The 14,954-nt window shown below is 43.2% G+C and overlaps 1 protein-coding gene across 33 annotated transcripts in view; it reads right to left on the bottom strand.

The window, feature by feature from the left end:
• Window positions 1–3,633: 3,633 nt before the first annotated feature.
• Window positions 3,634–14,954, bottom strand: part of hspg2 (heparan sulfate proteoglycan 2) — a 76,438-nt gene continuing 65,117 nt past the window's right edge. For 21 of the 33 annotated variants that reach the window (XM_078089574.1, XM_078089621.1, XM_078089611.1 and 18 more), the window contains 24 exons: window positions 14,721–14,818; window positions 14,375–14,641; window positions 14,145–14,257; window positions 13,844–13,991; window positions 13,628–13,744; window positions 13,425–13,442; window positions 12,084–12,168; window positions 11,851–11,995; window positions 11,661–11,763; window positions 11,463–11,572; window positions 11,260–11,368; window positions 11,028–11,126; window positions 10,691–10,909; window positions 10,294–10,538; window positions 10,034–10,205; window positions 9,671–9,793; window positions 9,212–9,268; window positions 8,082–8,157; window positions 7,813–7,891; window positions 7,379–7,426; window positions 6,976–7,046; window positions 6,810–6,893; window positions 6,464–6,567; window positions 3,634–6,062 (listed from right to left, as the gene is read on the bottom strand). In XM_078089574.1, the coding sequence (XP_077945700.1) occupies window positions 5,890–6,062; window positions 6,464–6,567; window positions 6,810–6,893; window positions 6,976–7,046; window positions 7,379–7,426; window positions 7,813–7,891; window positions 8,082–8,157; window positions 9,212–9,268; window positions 9,671–9,793; window positions 10,034–10,205; window positions 10,294–10,538; window positions 10,691–10,909; window positions 11,028–11,126; window positions 11,260–11,368; window positions 11,463–11,572; window positions 11,661–11,763; window positions 11,851–11,995; window positions 12,084–12,168; window positions 13,425–13,442; window positions 13,628–13,744; window positions 13,844–13,991; window positions 14,145–14,257; window positions 14,375–14,641; window positions 14,721–14,818 (2,863 nt within the window). In that variant the 3' untranslated portion in view covers window positions 3,634–5,889. The remainder of the gene's footprint in view (window positions 6,063–6,463; window positions 6,568–6,809; window positions 6,894–6,975; window positions 7,047–7,378; window positions 7,427–7,812; window positions 7,892–8,081; window positions 8,158–9,211; window positions 9,269–9,670; window positions 9,794–10,033; window positions 10,206–10,293; window positions 10,539–10,690; window positions 10,910–11,027; window positions 11,127–11,259; window positions 11,369–11,462; window positions 11,573–11,660; window positions 11,764–11,850; window positions 11,996–12,083; window positions 12,169–13,424; window positions 13,443–13,627; window positions 13,745–13,843; window positions 13,992–14,144; window positions 14,258–14,374; window positions 14,642–14,720; window positions 14,819–14,954) is intronic. The other 12 variants (XM_078089581.1, XM_078089628.1, XM_078089671.1 and 9 more) reach the window with 7 other exon arrangements.

The raw sequence follows: 14,954 nt of genomic DNA, 5'->3' as shown, positions 1-14,954 counted from the left end.
GAAGAGTGGCATCAATATTCCTACCAAACTTTCCCACCGAAACTATTCCTTTGACACTGGAACTCTAGCGGTTAGGGGTCAAAGGTCCGCAGTCCACCTACTGGGGAGAGCTGAATTATAGGCATATTCTTCTTCTTTCATAAAAACAAAATCAGAAATCAGACTTTTGGCGCAGTATTATAACTTCTCAAAGCTGACTTTGTCTCAGAGCGCACATATCTGGCTGTGGAGTCATATTTGCACACGGCTGCTAATCTTCGATTAAAAATGAATAGCGCTTTATAGTATGCATCCAGGTTTGTAAAATGGAAAACAGAGGAGCAGGTGGAAGGTCAGCTGATCGTAGGAAAACTCAGGACTCAAGGGGAGAAGGGGGAAAGACCAAAAAGAAGCTTCAGAGGACAAAGTTACAAATCAACATAAATACTCACCGTGACAGAAATCTGAGGGACAGGTCAGTAACGCCTGATAATCCTTACATTGTTTACCGCTCTGTTTTTCGTTGATGCACGCAAATCCAAAAATAGTATCCTAGCTGGATTGAAAATATAAAACAAATAAAAAAGACTATGAGATTATGAAAGCCTGATGATGCACCAACATGTCTGACTGAACGCGTGCTTACGAGAGGAAGGTGTCTCCGGTGCGCTCAGCAGATATTCCACTGGTCGACTGGGCCTCAATGCTGACTGGGTTTCCACAGACTTGACCAGGGAAAGCCTTCAGTAGCTGAAATATGGACTCCACGTCCCCTTCGTCTGACGGGTCATCACTATTCAACCATTGGGTTCGACACTGCTCTGACACTGTAAATAACACATAACTTGAATTCCATCCCAGCATGCACTGGGCATGTCATGTGATAAACTAGGGTCAGGTTGCCTGTTACAGGGTGCTGACAATTTGCAGCAAAGACGTGCAAGTTAATGTTGTTGTGAAAATGGTTATGATATTAATTCTCTTGGCAATTATAAAAACAGTACTTTGACTTTCGTATGTTCCAAAGCAGCAGAAGAAAATTACCTTCACAGAACTCATTCGGACATGTAAATCTGACTTTGTAATCTTCACAACGCTTGCTCCCCTGCTCTGCGTTTACACAGGCAAACCCGAAAGTGGCATCATAACTGCAACAAGGAGAAGAAGGCTGGTGAGTGTCCTTAGGTAATTCAATAGTTTTAGTTTGTGTTGTTAATCTCACTTTAAAAAGGTATCGGTTGTGTGGGAGGCGGATTCCCCAGAGATGGTCTGGACCTCGATGGCTATCGGCTGAGGGCAGATTTCTCTCGGGTATTTGCTTCGGAGGTCACTGAGGACCCAAAGTCTCCATTTCCTCTCGGGTTATCATCATCAAACCAGCGCGTCCTGCATTCTACAAAAAGGAGGAATCGCATTTTAGAGCGTAACCCTTTGTTTTTCCTTGAATTTAAAGAGCCAGTGTGTTTCATCAGAAAGCATTTATGACTACGTTCTCCCATCAGTGTAGTCACGTGACGTTCTATCATTTGCATTTGGTTAGATTGAACCCATCATATCTACTTAGAAAGCTGGTTCCACCGATTTGTACCACCAACTTCAGTAGCTCAGAATGAGAAAACCCATCACTGGTGCTACAGAGGGCCTCTTGCATTTCTATGTAACCTGAAGGCCGCTGTCATTTTCACAAAAGTAAAACTGCGGTAACGTGAGCCACTAAATAAGCCGCGGATTGACTATTGAGTTACTGTAAATAATGATTGAGGTGTTGGCCAGGCCCAAGGCCCCCTGCTGCTGTTAAATGCCACTGACAGAAAAGTATAAGTAAGCAGGATTTGTGTAGAATAACTGCTATTGGCACGACGCTGTAACACAACACAACCAAAGCGTAGTAACAAGACATGCAGTTCTGACAGGAAATGATCGCAAGGCTTCACCGCATCTGAGATATGATACCAGTCTCTCGAAATGAAGAAGGAGGCATTCAAGTGCTGCGTCAGTGTTATGTTGGGATTCTATTTATTTTCCATTATATACGAAATGTTACTGTGGATTAACTTTGGCGTCACAGCTGGACAGTCTTAGAGACGAGGGACTTTAAATAGAGTACATGGAAATACGCTGTTGAATAAAGGAGGTCAGTAAGCGGATTTCAGTTCTGTACAAGTTACCTAAATGCCACAAATGTGTTTAAATAATAATAATAATATCTTGAAAACGCCATGAACAAACTGTAATAAGCCTGGTCCAGTGATGGTCCACAAAAACGTCAAAAACGTTTTCTTGAAAAAAAATCAAAATGTGAACAGGAATTATATATAAATTATAAATAAATAAATAATAATAATAATAAATAAAGTTCTAACAATGAGTCAATGTTTTGCATAGTACATTTTTTTGTTTTTTTGAGGCAAATTTGAAGAATAGATAGAGTATGAAGTTTCATTCAAATCAGACTTTTAGCGACGGTGTCATATCATTTCAAAGCTGACCTTGTCTCAAAGCTCACATATCTGGCTGTGGAGTCATATTTGCACACGGCTACTAATCTTTGATTAACAATGAATGGCGCTTTATAGTATGCAGCCAGCTTTGTTGGGAAAATGGAAAGCAGAGGAGCAGGTGGAAGGTCAGCTGATGAAAATTGTAGAAAAACTCAGGACTCAAGGAGAGAAGAGGGAAAGACAAAAAGCAGACAACAAAAAATACAAGACTGCAAATATACTACGAAGAATTGGCTGGATTCATATGGATTCGGAAAGGAATTATTTATTTTTTGGGAAAGTGGGAAAATGATACATTTAGGAAATAAGTCTGCACAAAAAACGATGTTTTTTGGGAGTTTTTTCTCCTGTCAGGTAATAAATGAACAACTTATTGTAAGGCAGCCGACTGAGGCAAATGTCTTGAAAATTGAACCACATGAACTGTCTTAGATCTTATGATGAAGCGTGATGAACGGTGATCATAAATGATGGGTTGTTGTAATTAAAGTGTACTAGTTATAAGATGAAGACTTAAACGATGTATGCTTTGTTAAATTCACTCATTGAGGCATAAAGCCAACTGTATCTACATTGAGTGCATTGGAATGTGAGGGACAGCTAGGACAGAGAGGTTTCAGGTTACAGCAGCAGCTTCACACCTCGACGTGAAGGGGACAGTCCAGGAGGTGACCCTTTGGAGAAGAAGCCAATGACATTCAAATGCACCAAGGAAGACACACCTCAAGAGTTTACAAAGGACCAAAGCGGGGAAAGGACTGGGAGAATCCTCCTGCAGCTTTGATAAGTCGCTTTAGACTTGCTCAGAGGATTCTCTATTTTGCGAAATATTTTACTGTTTGCTTAGTATTTCACTTTGTAATTGCATTCCTTATAACGTTGTTTAGTTATTAAATACTTTTTGAATTTAAAAGAATTGACTCATTCGTGTCCTCGTTTCCGGCCGGGACGAGAACAAAGGAGTGAGGCCTCCCTCGAGAGCTTTCCGAAACCCTAACAGACAGGATAACCTTAACAATTACCTGTACAATGGATTATATGGGATCAATAATGTGGTTTGTGGCAAAACTGCTCAATCTAAACAAAATCAGTCAGCGTTGAGCCAATCACAGCAATTAAGACCCGGCGAAAAGAAAGCTCAGGAGATTAAAAATAGTACATGAATTTTTGTTTTTAATTAAGAAACACCAAAAGCAAGGGAAGCATCTTTTAAACATTTCATATGGTACACTTTCATTCAAGTTATCCTCTTTCCGTGGCATTTAGAAGCAAAACTAATTTTAAAATAAAAATGTCCATCATTATACAAGTGCACCTGTCATATTTTGCAATGACCATCAAACAACCAAGGAGCAGGGTCAGTTTCTTGACAACTTAGCGTTTGGGAAAGAGAGTACAGTGTATATATATGAAAATTCAGTCTAAGAGCAGATACACAAAAGGCATCCGACAAGGGGTTTACACACTATCAATCTCTGCTTCACTGTCCTACATCTGGACCACAAGCGTGGCTCCATTTAATCCACATCTTCACATCTGCATCAACATGATGACAACTTTCTGCATAGATATATATTACAGGTGTTGAATTTGGCGCCTACAATCTCTTTCATTGAGTGAATAATAAGACCTGTTTTCAACCTTTTGACCAATCAGTTCATGGTTTTATGCATTAACCTTTCATGGAACTTTATTGAGGATTCATGATAAACTTCCTAAACTCAAACACGATGGGGGGAAAAAGGGTCTGTGGGAGGCAATACACAATAACCAGAGGAAAGAAAATAGAGGTGTGAGTGCTCTACTAACAGCAGAATCAAGCCTTGAGAAGCGATGAAAAAGAGAAAGAAAGAAAACGCAAAACAATAAATAAAAATGAGTCAACTAGGAGAAAGGATAGTGCTCTTTTTAATGCTATAAATGATATTAATACACATATTTTAAGCTTATAAAAATGAGAAAAAAGATTTGTGAAAGTGATCATGCTGTTGCAGTATTGTGGTGTGGTTGAAACTAAAGGTGGGCGAGCACGCTTTATCCGAGCTACACAACTTGTCGCAGCACCTGCATGAGGCGTCCACTGCATTCCCACACACACACTATCCCAACTGTGTCCAATACTGCTGTTTGTTGCAGATGCGTCTCCTTCTGCAGAGAACACCTCAGAGACTTCAGTTTTGTAGGTTGATGCATTGCTGAAGCTACCAAACCTGAAAATAACATGACACTCACACACTCACACACTCACACGTACTGTGGCTTAAAGTACGGTAACCTGTGAGAAATGGAAGGGAGTGAAACATACATAACCAACAAAAAGTATTCACCCTCATTTCCTCGATATATTTAGCTCTCTGGCACAGAAATAGCAGATTACTGCCAAGTATGGCTGTGGAGGCAACAAATGATGCCATATTCTTCTGCAAATCAACCTCAAACGCCATGAATGTATTAACAGATGTGAGTAGAATATCCTAATCCAAGTAACCACATTGCTCTACAGTACATGTGACAGACAGGCAACCATTTGAGTATGTGCCGTTTGTTATGTCTGACATTAGCACCATAGTTTCTTTCTTTGTCATAAGAAAGAACAAATACAGACAGAGGACTCTGAAGCGCTCTGAAGGACTTGCAAATCAAGAGATTGGCTGAGTTAAAGCGGTGGTATGTAACATTTCTGGTTATTAATTGGTATTGGCGACCTGAGTTGTGTACTGAGGCTGCGTGTGACCATGTGGACTCATCTCTCAATCATTTGTAAGAGAGTGTAAATGCATGCTCGCCTGCGGGGGGAAAAAAAAGTTCTTCTACAGAAGTGAAGAAAGAAGGCCTAAACATCGTCAATTATGAATACAGTTAGACCTATACAAAGCCCTGGACACACATTATTAGAACCCAGAATCAACTCTAGGGAAGGTGAAGAGCAGTTATGGTTAGTTTGCATGTTTCCCCCCAACAAATATAATATATATATATATATATATATATATATATATATATATTCATATGTCTATAAATAAAAATTCAGTGCTGTAAAAACATCTCCAACTCCATAGGATCTGACCCATCGTAGAAAGCCTAATATGTTATAGTCTTACTCTTTTCATGACTAAACTACTGCTGGAAGTATATAAACTGTTCTGGTTCTCCTGTGTTAATTGTCCTTCATTGAGAATACACCACAGAGTAGAAAACGTGTTAATATTGTTTCATGGTTTCTCTCTATTTTTGGTTTTGCTGCACATAGAGAAAGATATCCTGTCGTGTCGTCTTGGCATTTTTTTGGTAGCAGCAAAGCACCGAGTCTCTCTGTGTGCGTATGCTGTGTCTCTGCATGACATAACTCCATAGTCTCTGTGTGTGCTGGTGTGTGTGTGTGTGTGTGTGTGTGTGTGTGTGCAGCGATCTATGACGAGCATGGCAGCACGTTGATGCCGTGGGCCGCGTGGGTCTGCAGGTCGATGGCCTGGGCCGGCTGCTGTCCCGGCCGGGCATTCATCATGGCCAGGTTCCTCACGCAGCCGGTCATTCCCGACGAAAACTTCCCTCCTGTCATGGCGGCCATGTCTGGGGCTCCTCCTGTGGCCGGGGGGAGGGGGACAAAAAGTAAGCGAGGACGTTCCTCCTTGGACATTTGGACCCACACAGCACAGTTTTTTTTCAGGACACTTTATCTCTGACGCAGCTCAATGAATCTGGAAGAACTACAAAAAAATGAAGCATTTGAGGTTCCATTATTCATTTCTGAAGTGGAGGAACCGTACAGTGACTGTGCTGCTGTTAGCTTGCAGGCTAACATGTGTTACAGAGTAATTCTGCTGCAGTGTGAAGCAGTAGTTTTATGAAGAACAGTTCAGCTATAGCTCATCAAAAAGTCTGGTCCTTAATGTATTTTTTGTATTTTGCACAGAACTCAACATAACGCTTCACCACTTTAAAGTTGTCAGTTCTGTGGGCCTCCGAGCTTTCAATTCACCCACCGAGGTATATACTGCCTTTGGTGTTGACCATGAGGCTTCTGCCTTTAGACTGTCCAGATAGCTCGGCTCCGCCATCAATCTGGATGTATCCGTTTTTTCCAGTTCTGTAACAAAAGGGAAAACATGAGGCGAGACACATGTCAATACAAGCACCAAGCATGAGAAAATTGTATAAGCAGTTCACAGACATCAGCATCACTTTATATGTCAAGTACATGGGTGTATATATATATATATATATATATATATATATATATATATATATATATATATATATATATATATATATATATATATATACACATACATTTACATACACAGTATATATACATAAATGCTAACTTACCTGACTGCTGTGACCTTATGCCATCTTCCATCATTTATGGCTTTCCGGGACAAGATCTCTGCCTCTCCGCTCCCCAACTGGTAACTGGATATCATACCAGTCATCAGCATCAGTGCGACATTAATAAGCACTGACACAGAAGTACAGGGTAATTCGGCTTAGTCACCTGAAAACAAGGTGTCCGTTCTGCAGACCAAGGCTTACGAAGTCCTTGCCTTTGCCATGTTCGCCACGTTCCTGGAAAATACATGTGTTTTGATCAGTAGAGGGAGAGAATGCTTTGGGATTGAATACTGAGAATCATTGAACAGCTTCAGTGGTTTTTCGCACCAACTGTTATAATAGCAAACATGAGGCAACGCAGACAGATTGCTCCCGACTGTGTTTGTAGAAGTGTGACTTAAGGCCTTAATAACATACAATAACAGTGACAGTAGGAAGTATCAACACTTTTTCATTTCAAATGTAGGAATTCTCCAGTAGTATCTTATAAAACCATTGAACATGTGAATGTAAAGCATATGGTATGAAGCAAATAAATAACCAGTGTCTTGCGTTCGAGTGGATACCTTTTTACTAGCATGCACCTTTTGCAAATTGCGTGCGCCAGTGGTCTCCTGAGGAAAATGGAGGGTGAGTTAGAGAAGCAACATGCATTTATTTAGTGGTGTGAGATGGAGCTTGGCTTGCAGCCAACATGCCCAAAGATGTCTCAGCCTCAATGGGAAGAGGATGAATTAAACAGTGAACACTGAAATGAAAGAGAATGCAGTATTGTGTAAGAGATGTATTATTGTTGACGCCTGAGTAAAGAGGACACAAAACTAATGAGCATCACGTCTTTAAAGATGAGGCAATGGTGATGAATTAAGAGTTCTTAAGTGCAGTAGACATGCTAGGGTGAGTATGACAATTGTAAAGGGGAATGCATAAGTATCTGTTTTAAGATTTGGAATAATGGCCCGGTACTGTTAGTACGTCTGAAGACAAGAGAAAGACTCACCACTCCCTGCCACAGGATCAGGCCCTCAGAGGAGCTTGTGTTGATCTCCAGTTCGATTGTCTCTGGTGAGTCATGGGCGCTGATACAGCAGAAAGTTTTTTTTATAAACTTATTATAGTATAATGAATTATTCATGGCTGTCTTTTAGTATTATTAAATACTAAATCTCCCATACTCCCTGCACTACTCCAAAGGTGTACTAGAACCAATTTAATTTGAAAAACAATGGTTATAATTGTTTCAACAGTGTTGAAAAGCAAACTAATTACCTTCTCGGAAAGACAGATTTAGGAAGGGCGATGTATCCATCGTCATGGAAATGAGCTGCATACTGGTAAGGTGAATCTAGAAAAAGAATAATTAAATACACATCAACATGATATTTAAATAATAATCCGGTTGTTGTGGACTTTCATTCCCACTGCTGCAGTGCCCTCCAGTGGCAGAAGGATGAAGTGACCCAGAGGGATGGTTATAAAGAGAAGAGACAAAGAGGAGGCATTCTGAAATCCCTTAGAAATGTATATTATGTGTTGTTGGTGTTTAAAACGAGACCATGCAACTTCTGAAATAAACAAATAACACATTATTCCTCTTATCAAAGAAACATTGAACTCATTAGCAATACAACTTGATGTCTTATGAATACTTGCTTGGTCGCTGATGACTTTACTGCTCATTTCTGCTTACTGTTATAATAGGTTTTAGCATGTCACAGACAATTTAAATGATCACAGTACTATCGTAGTCATTACATTACAAACGGCAAAACTCTTCGATATGACCAAACCAGGCTCCATGATGCAAAACCATGACAGTCCAACGTAACTCCTCTCACGCTTCACTGAGATCAAACTGAACTCACCACGGATTCATGCAAGAGTACCTGTATTCGAAATGCATCTCATCTCACCCAAACACCATCACACTGTGCTTTCAACAAGTACATTTGAGATGTTAGTAACAGAATAAATGTGTGCAACAGATGTAATGTTTTGAGAGAGAGAGAGAGAAGAACAAGTGTTACTGTATATCTTAGGCATTCTTGAGGGAGAAGGGGACAAGACTTTGTTATAAGTTACCGTCTTACAGGCACTGACATGACAGGATAGGGAAAAAGAAAAACAAGTGCAATTCCACATTTATACATTTAGATCCAGTCGATCTCCCGACAAGCCACCTGTTACCTTTTATCACAGACGCAGAATTCCCCTCTCCCAGCATTACAACGGGCACAGGAGCCTCAGATGAGTACAGACGCATGTTTGGTATGCGCGAACATGTGTTAGGCAACAGACAGCTTGGGTTGGGCTTGGAGGGGACGGCGTGCCCCTCGAGCTCAGATGGGCCCCTGTTAGTCACAGTCGTGTCAGGCAGACTGAATATTAAGATACTGTACCATTTAACTCGCTACTTTCCGAATTCCTCTGGGCCTCGGGGAAGCTGGAGACCTGGCCTGTGTGTGCAGGATATATAGCATTGAGAGTGCAGGGGTGAAACACACGTGATCACTGAGGTTTAACCCCCCCAGCATGCGGTGCAAAGCTGGGGGGGGTGAGTCGTCTGATGTTAGACGGGCTTCATACTGCGGAGAATGTGAGCCACGTGTGTTCCTTTATGGTTGCGGGTCTAGACTTTGATGATGAGTCTCTTTGGCCATGAGATGCAGGTGCGGGAAGTAATTTGGTAGCGGGATAAATGCTTCGAAGATCTGGAGATCTTTTCAGAACTCCTTTTAGACTAAATTATGTAATAAGTAATCAACAACACAACTACACCATTTCCTCCCATATTTTCTATCATTTCTGGCTTTGATTTAGATTTGATACACACGGTTGTCTTGTTGGTCAATACTTACTTTCTTCACAGTTTAGACCCGTGCGGCCGGTAGCACACACACACTGGCCCTTGACACAGCTGCCACCATTTTGGCACTGAAGGTTGCTCTGGCACGCGTCTCTCACCACCTCACAGCGCTCACCTGAGGGGTCACATACCAGTTATGGGTCAGGAATGAAAGGCTTAAACCAAAGGCAGGGCGAGTTCCATTTGACGTTTCGATGCTCCTACGAGATGATCATAGTTTATAGTGAAGGAGACGTATAATGAAGTAGACATTGGGCAGAAACCACAAACACGGAGCAGGGATTCCTGGAATGGGAAGATTTGATGCTGTGCCTTTTCCAGTGTTAAGGAGACTTTTGAGTCGACGAACGCTCACCTTCAAATCCGTCCTTACAGAGGCACTGGTACTCATATTCAAAACTTGACAGGCAGTCGCCCCCATTCAGGCAGGGCCGGCGGTCACACGGGCTGTTGTCCACACACTTGCGGATGGATCTGCTGTCAGTGAAGCTGTAGGACAGATCCACCTTCTTGTTGTTGATAGAAACCTAAGCGGGCAGCAGAGATACGTTTGAGCCACAAATACTGGACAGTATTAATAAAATTTTCTCTCCTTTCTGGGCACAGAGATCTCACCTCTCCTATACATCCCTCAAAGAGTTCGCTGATATTAGCAGGCTTAGGCAGGATGTCCATGTCGGGGACTCCTCCCAGGTACATGTGGGTGTGGATGTTGAGGCCCTGGGCTTTTCCTGGAGACGTTTTTTTCTCCACTGGGCCGTGGTCAACTTTAAGGTGGCCGACCCTCTTGTTTCGCTCGGCCACAACACTGTGCCACTGGCCCAAAGACACTGGCTCGGGACTTAGAAGGATTGCTTGGCCTAAAAAATGAGAAGAGGCACAAACAGAACTTGAATGTCATTTTTACGTCTCAATTTGAGCCTCTCTAACTAACTGTACCAAGAATCTTAATAATGTCAATTTGCAAAAGGATTTTATTTTAAGGAGAACCACAAACGATTAGATACTTTACCTGTGCCCAGTTCATATCGGAACTCCACGTGTCCCTCCACCATGGAGATTGCTACAAAGTCCTCCACCTTCATTTTCTTCCCTCCACAGAAGAACATCAGGCCATCTCTTTCCATGGGCTTGAACTCCAGCTCAACGCGCAGGTCATCATGAACGTTGGTCAGAGGAGGATACGCGATGTACGACTCCTCGCCAAATAGTGGAGTGGTCACCAATTCCCCTAGTGACAGTGAACAAACAGGTAAAATACCTTTTAGTTGAGAATTGCAGGCATCAGTAGCAACATCTCAGATCTTGCTAAAGTTCTTTGTAGCTGAGAGTAAAAATTCCATTCTCACCATCCATGCATTTGTTTCCAAACTTGCCGAGATGGCAGCGGCATTCGTAGCCCAGGCTGCTTGTGCGAGGGATGCAAGTGGCGTCGGGACCGCAGGCCTCTGCGGGAATTTAAGTCAAAAACAGAGGCATGAAACACTTTAAAAAAAATACATTCGGTGCACAGGAATGGAGTTGTAAACATGCCGGGTGCTCGGATCGGCCTTTGGGGTCAGGGAGAGATTGTCAGTGTACCTGGGTGACAGTGCAGGGACGAGTGATGCTGGCAGTTGCTGCCTGTGAATCCTCTGGGGCAGCCGCACATGTACAAGCTGGCATCAGAGTCCTTGCACACTCCTCCATTCTGAATAATGACATGGAGGCAGTATCCTGTCTGCTATGGAATTTAACAAAAACCAACATGCTATAAATGCATCCAGCGGATGGAGGTAACCGACCTGGCACGGGTGGTCTTTGCACGTGGGGCAGTTCGTGACGCCAGTAGAGCTGCGGTCGAGGTCTTTGAAAATGACCTCCTCACCCTGGATAACCAGCTGACGGATACAGCCTGCGTAGGAGCAACATCAGATGATAAGTCCTCACCCCGATAGGATTTTTTTATTTCCTTTCTCGGTGTAAACCGAGTGACGTCTTACCAACAAAACCAGTGTTTATTCCAGCTGTTTTGGCGAGGACTGTGTAGTTGGGATAACCACCCACATGCACCTCCTCGTTCAGATCCAGGCCCTGGAACTTGCCCTGAGGACAGAATATGTGCACTCATTAAACACAATTACCCACATTAATAAATCAAATGCACATATGTGAAGGTGGGAGTTGAAGTACCTGTGAGGTGCCATTGATGGGCTCCCTGCCGTCCACGGTGATGTAGCCCAAAGTGTGGTTGCGATACAGCTCAACCGTGTGAAACTCGCCCATTTTGACAGGGTTGGGATCGCGTATGGTGGCCATGCCCGAGCCAACGTCAAACCTACGACAGCATCAGAACCGTTATCAACAAGATCATCTAGCTAGCTTTCTGTCAATTAGTAGAACTTTTAAGATGGGTATAAACTGACCTGAACTCTACGCGGCCGCCCACAAGTCCCAGAGAGATGAAGTCTGCTCCTGTGGTTTTCTTCTGGCCATTGTAGAGGAGCATACCTGCGTCCCGACAACAGGATGAGCGGGAATCAGTAAAAACCTAATATTAAATGTGTCCCCTACAGTAATACCCATGTTGGCAAGTGAATAAATGTAGTAGTTGTATTTAAACAAACTGAATCTTCCAGTTTGTTCTATTGTTCTATTATTCTTTGAGTCCAAGGTGGAAAAATTTCTGTGTTTAGTTTTTAACCATCCCTAACATAACCACGTCAGCCCACTGGTAGAACCTTCCCTCAGGTAAACCAAAACATTCGGCTTATCACGAGAGTAAGCGTCTGGTTGGGATGGACTATCTTAGGAACGGAGTCATCTATGCACATTCTTTGAAAGCTGGACGGTAGGCAGCATGCTATGGTGAAGGTTTTAAAGCCAACCAAAGCCAGGCTATGACCTTTCTTCATATCTGGCCATCACTAGGCTGCTGTAGCACGGCGCGCCTGTGTCTGCACATGCTGGGAACACATGCTTTGCAAGAACCGCAAAGGCTCACAGGGAACTGGGAACATGCCCTCTCACACATCCACCTATCCACCATCCACCTAGCTGTGAAAATGAGCGATCAAGACGGAGTTGAATGCATGAATGTGCAACACAAAGTGGATGAAGTGTAAAGTAAGTATACACATAGGTTAATATTTTCATGTTTACGTTGCACCTTCACACATTTGAGGAGCCAAGCGCGTTCAAATGGCTTCTGAAAATAAATTCATGGCCGGTTTGTTGCTGTTTGTTACCTGACGGATGGGATGTGATGAGAACACAAAAATCCAAACAGCACTTCAATCTAGTAAATCTAAAGAATAACACATTTTCCTCGTGTTCACTCATGATGCGGTCAAATCCCCGCATCAAACCCGCATGGGATGAAAGAAGCCATGTTTTTTTTGCAGAAGCAATTAGACTTTGTGTGCCTATCACTGATTTCAGAACTTTTCAGAAATCTGTATGTTGCATTTAACATTTTTAGCATACAGCAACTGTGTTTTTATGCAGCAGGGCTGCTGTGTCGGCAGTGTAGAAGCTGATGGCTTTGACCGGGTCATAAAAGTAGATTTGTAACCAAGCTCTTCTGAAGACGATGGGGTTTCATGAAAGCCAAAATGAAAACATGCACCATCTTGTTGCACATCTCTTTCACAGCCTCTGAATCAGCTCTGAGCTAGATGCATAATGTGAGAGAAGGATGGAGCCAAAAAGCAGTGCTGCAGACATCAAGTCTGTAGTTCCTGAGGTTCTCAAGCACTGAGACTCACCGGCGTACAACATGAGACCTACCCACCACGTTGGTGAGGGCGAGCGGGAGGGGACAGAAGACGCAGTTAAGTTATACACAAGGAAATATGATGAACAATAGTACACAACATAGTACTAAAAGCAGAAAACACAACAACAAGAGAAGTCTCTTATGAACTCTTTGATTTAACTGTGAAGCAAATGTAAGGTTGAAATTTCTTACCATCAACATTATCAGGTCTAAAGTTGATCTTAATGCTGAAAGCCTTGTAGGCGTTTTTGATGGTGGGCAGGGTGAGGTAGGACACGGGTTCCTGGGCAAAGTATGGCATCACTCTCTCTGTAAAAAAAACACACATATCTATTTGTAGAAACAGAACACAGTGCATTTCATACTCAAAACGCTTCCTTCGTACCACACTCTACACCGCGGACTAACCGTGAACTTGAAGTGTAGTAAAGGCCTCCACTTTTCCCTGTTTGTTAGAGGCGGTGCACACGTATATCCCTGAATCGTCATGGGTGACGCGAGGAACCGTCAGCACGTTGTGCTCCTGGAAACACTTTGGCGGAAGCTCTTTTTCCACCTAAAAACCCCAAACAGACACGGAGAGACACAATGTGCATGGCAAATAACATGAGCACCGACAAAACGTCCAAATCCTCTTAAGTCTATAGAGATCCTAAACCATGAGGCACAAAAAATGAAGCCGCTGGATTCGACGAGGTATCTTGGTTACCTTGGACCACTTGATCTCGGGTGCAGGGTACCCCGAGGCCACGCAGGGCAAGACAGCATCAGACCCGACTGTGACCTCCTTGGTTTCAGGCAGCGTGGCAATTTGAGGGAGGGCTGTGCAAACAGGCAGAGGGTTTAAATGAGCGGATTTGCAAAGTGCCTGAACTTGGTTGTGTAGCAGGAGGGAAAGATAACATGTTTAGCTTCTTTCCTTCTCCTTTTTGCACTCACACTGGACGTTCAGCACCACCTGCGACTGGACCGAGCCTACGTTGTTGGTCGCCGTACAGCGGTACTTCCCGGCGTCGGCCTCCGTCACTTTCTCGATCCTTAGCATGCCGCCCTTCACCATTATGTGAGCGGGCAGAGACCCACCAACTTTACTCCACCTAACCGTGGGCTCCGGGTCACCGACGGCCTGGCACTCGAACTCCACAGAGTTCCCAATCATCACAGTCTGCACCGAGGTGCGCACGTTGATCATCACCTTTGGCAGGGCTGAGGAAAAGAGAACGGCAACAGGTTTCATTGGGCTCTGATGGTAAGAACTGGTGTATCGGCAGTGGGCGTCACAGACCTTGGATGGTCAACCTGGCGGCGTCCTGGGCCTGACCGTACACGCTGCTGGCTCTGCAGATATAAACGCCTTCATTGCTCTGCTCGAGGTTCTCAATCCTACAGAGAGAGATTCAATGAAACACTTTACATGTCGCACGATGTGGCGCCATATGCCTAAAACGTGTAAGGAAATTCAATGTTTTAAGCCATTTAAGGATGGGTCTGGTGATACCATTTGGTTTGTCAACAAATC

The sequence above is a fragment of the Gasterosteus aculeatus genome, chromosome 2, assembly GCF_964276395.1.
Source record: "Gasterosteus aculeatus chromosome 2, fGasAcu3.hap1.1, whole genome shotgun sequence".
Taxonomy (NCBI): domain Eukaryota; kingdom Metazoa; phylum Chordata; class Actinopteri; order Perciformes; family Gasterosteidae; genus Gasterosteus; species Gasterosteus aculeatus.
Note: the sequence above shows the minus strand (reverse complement) of the source record. Positions and strands in the feature narration are given on the sequence as shown.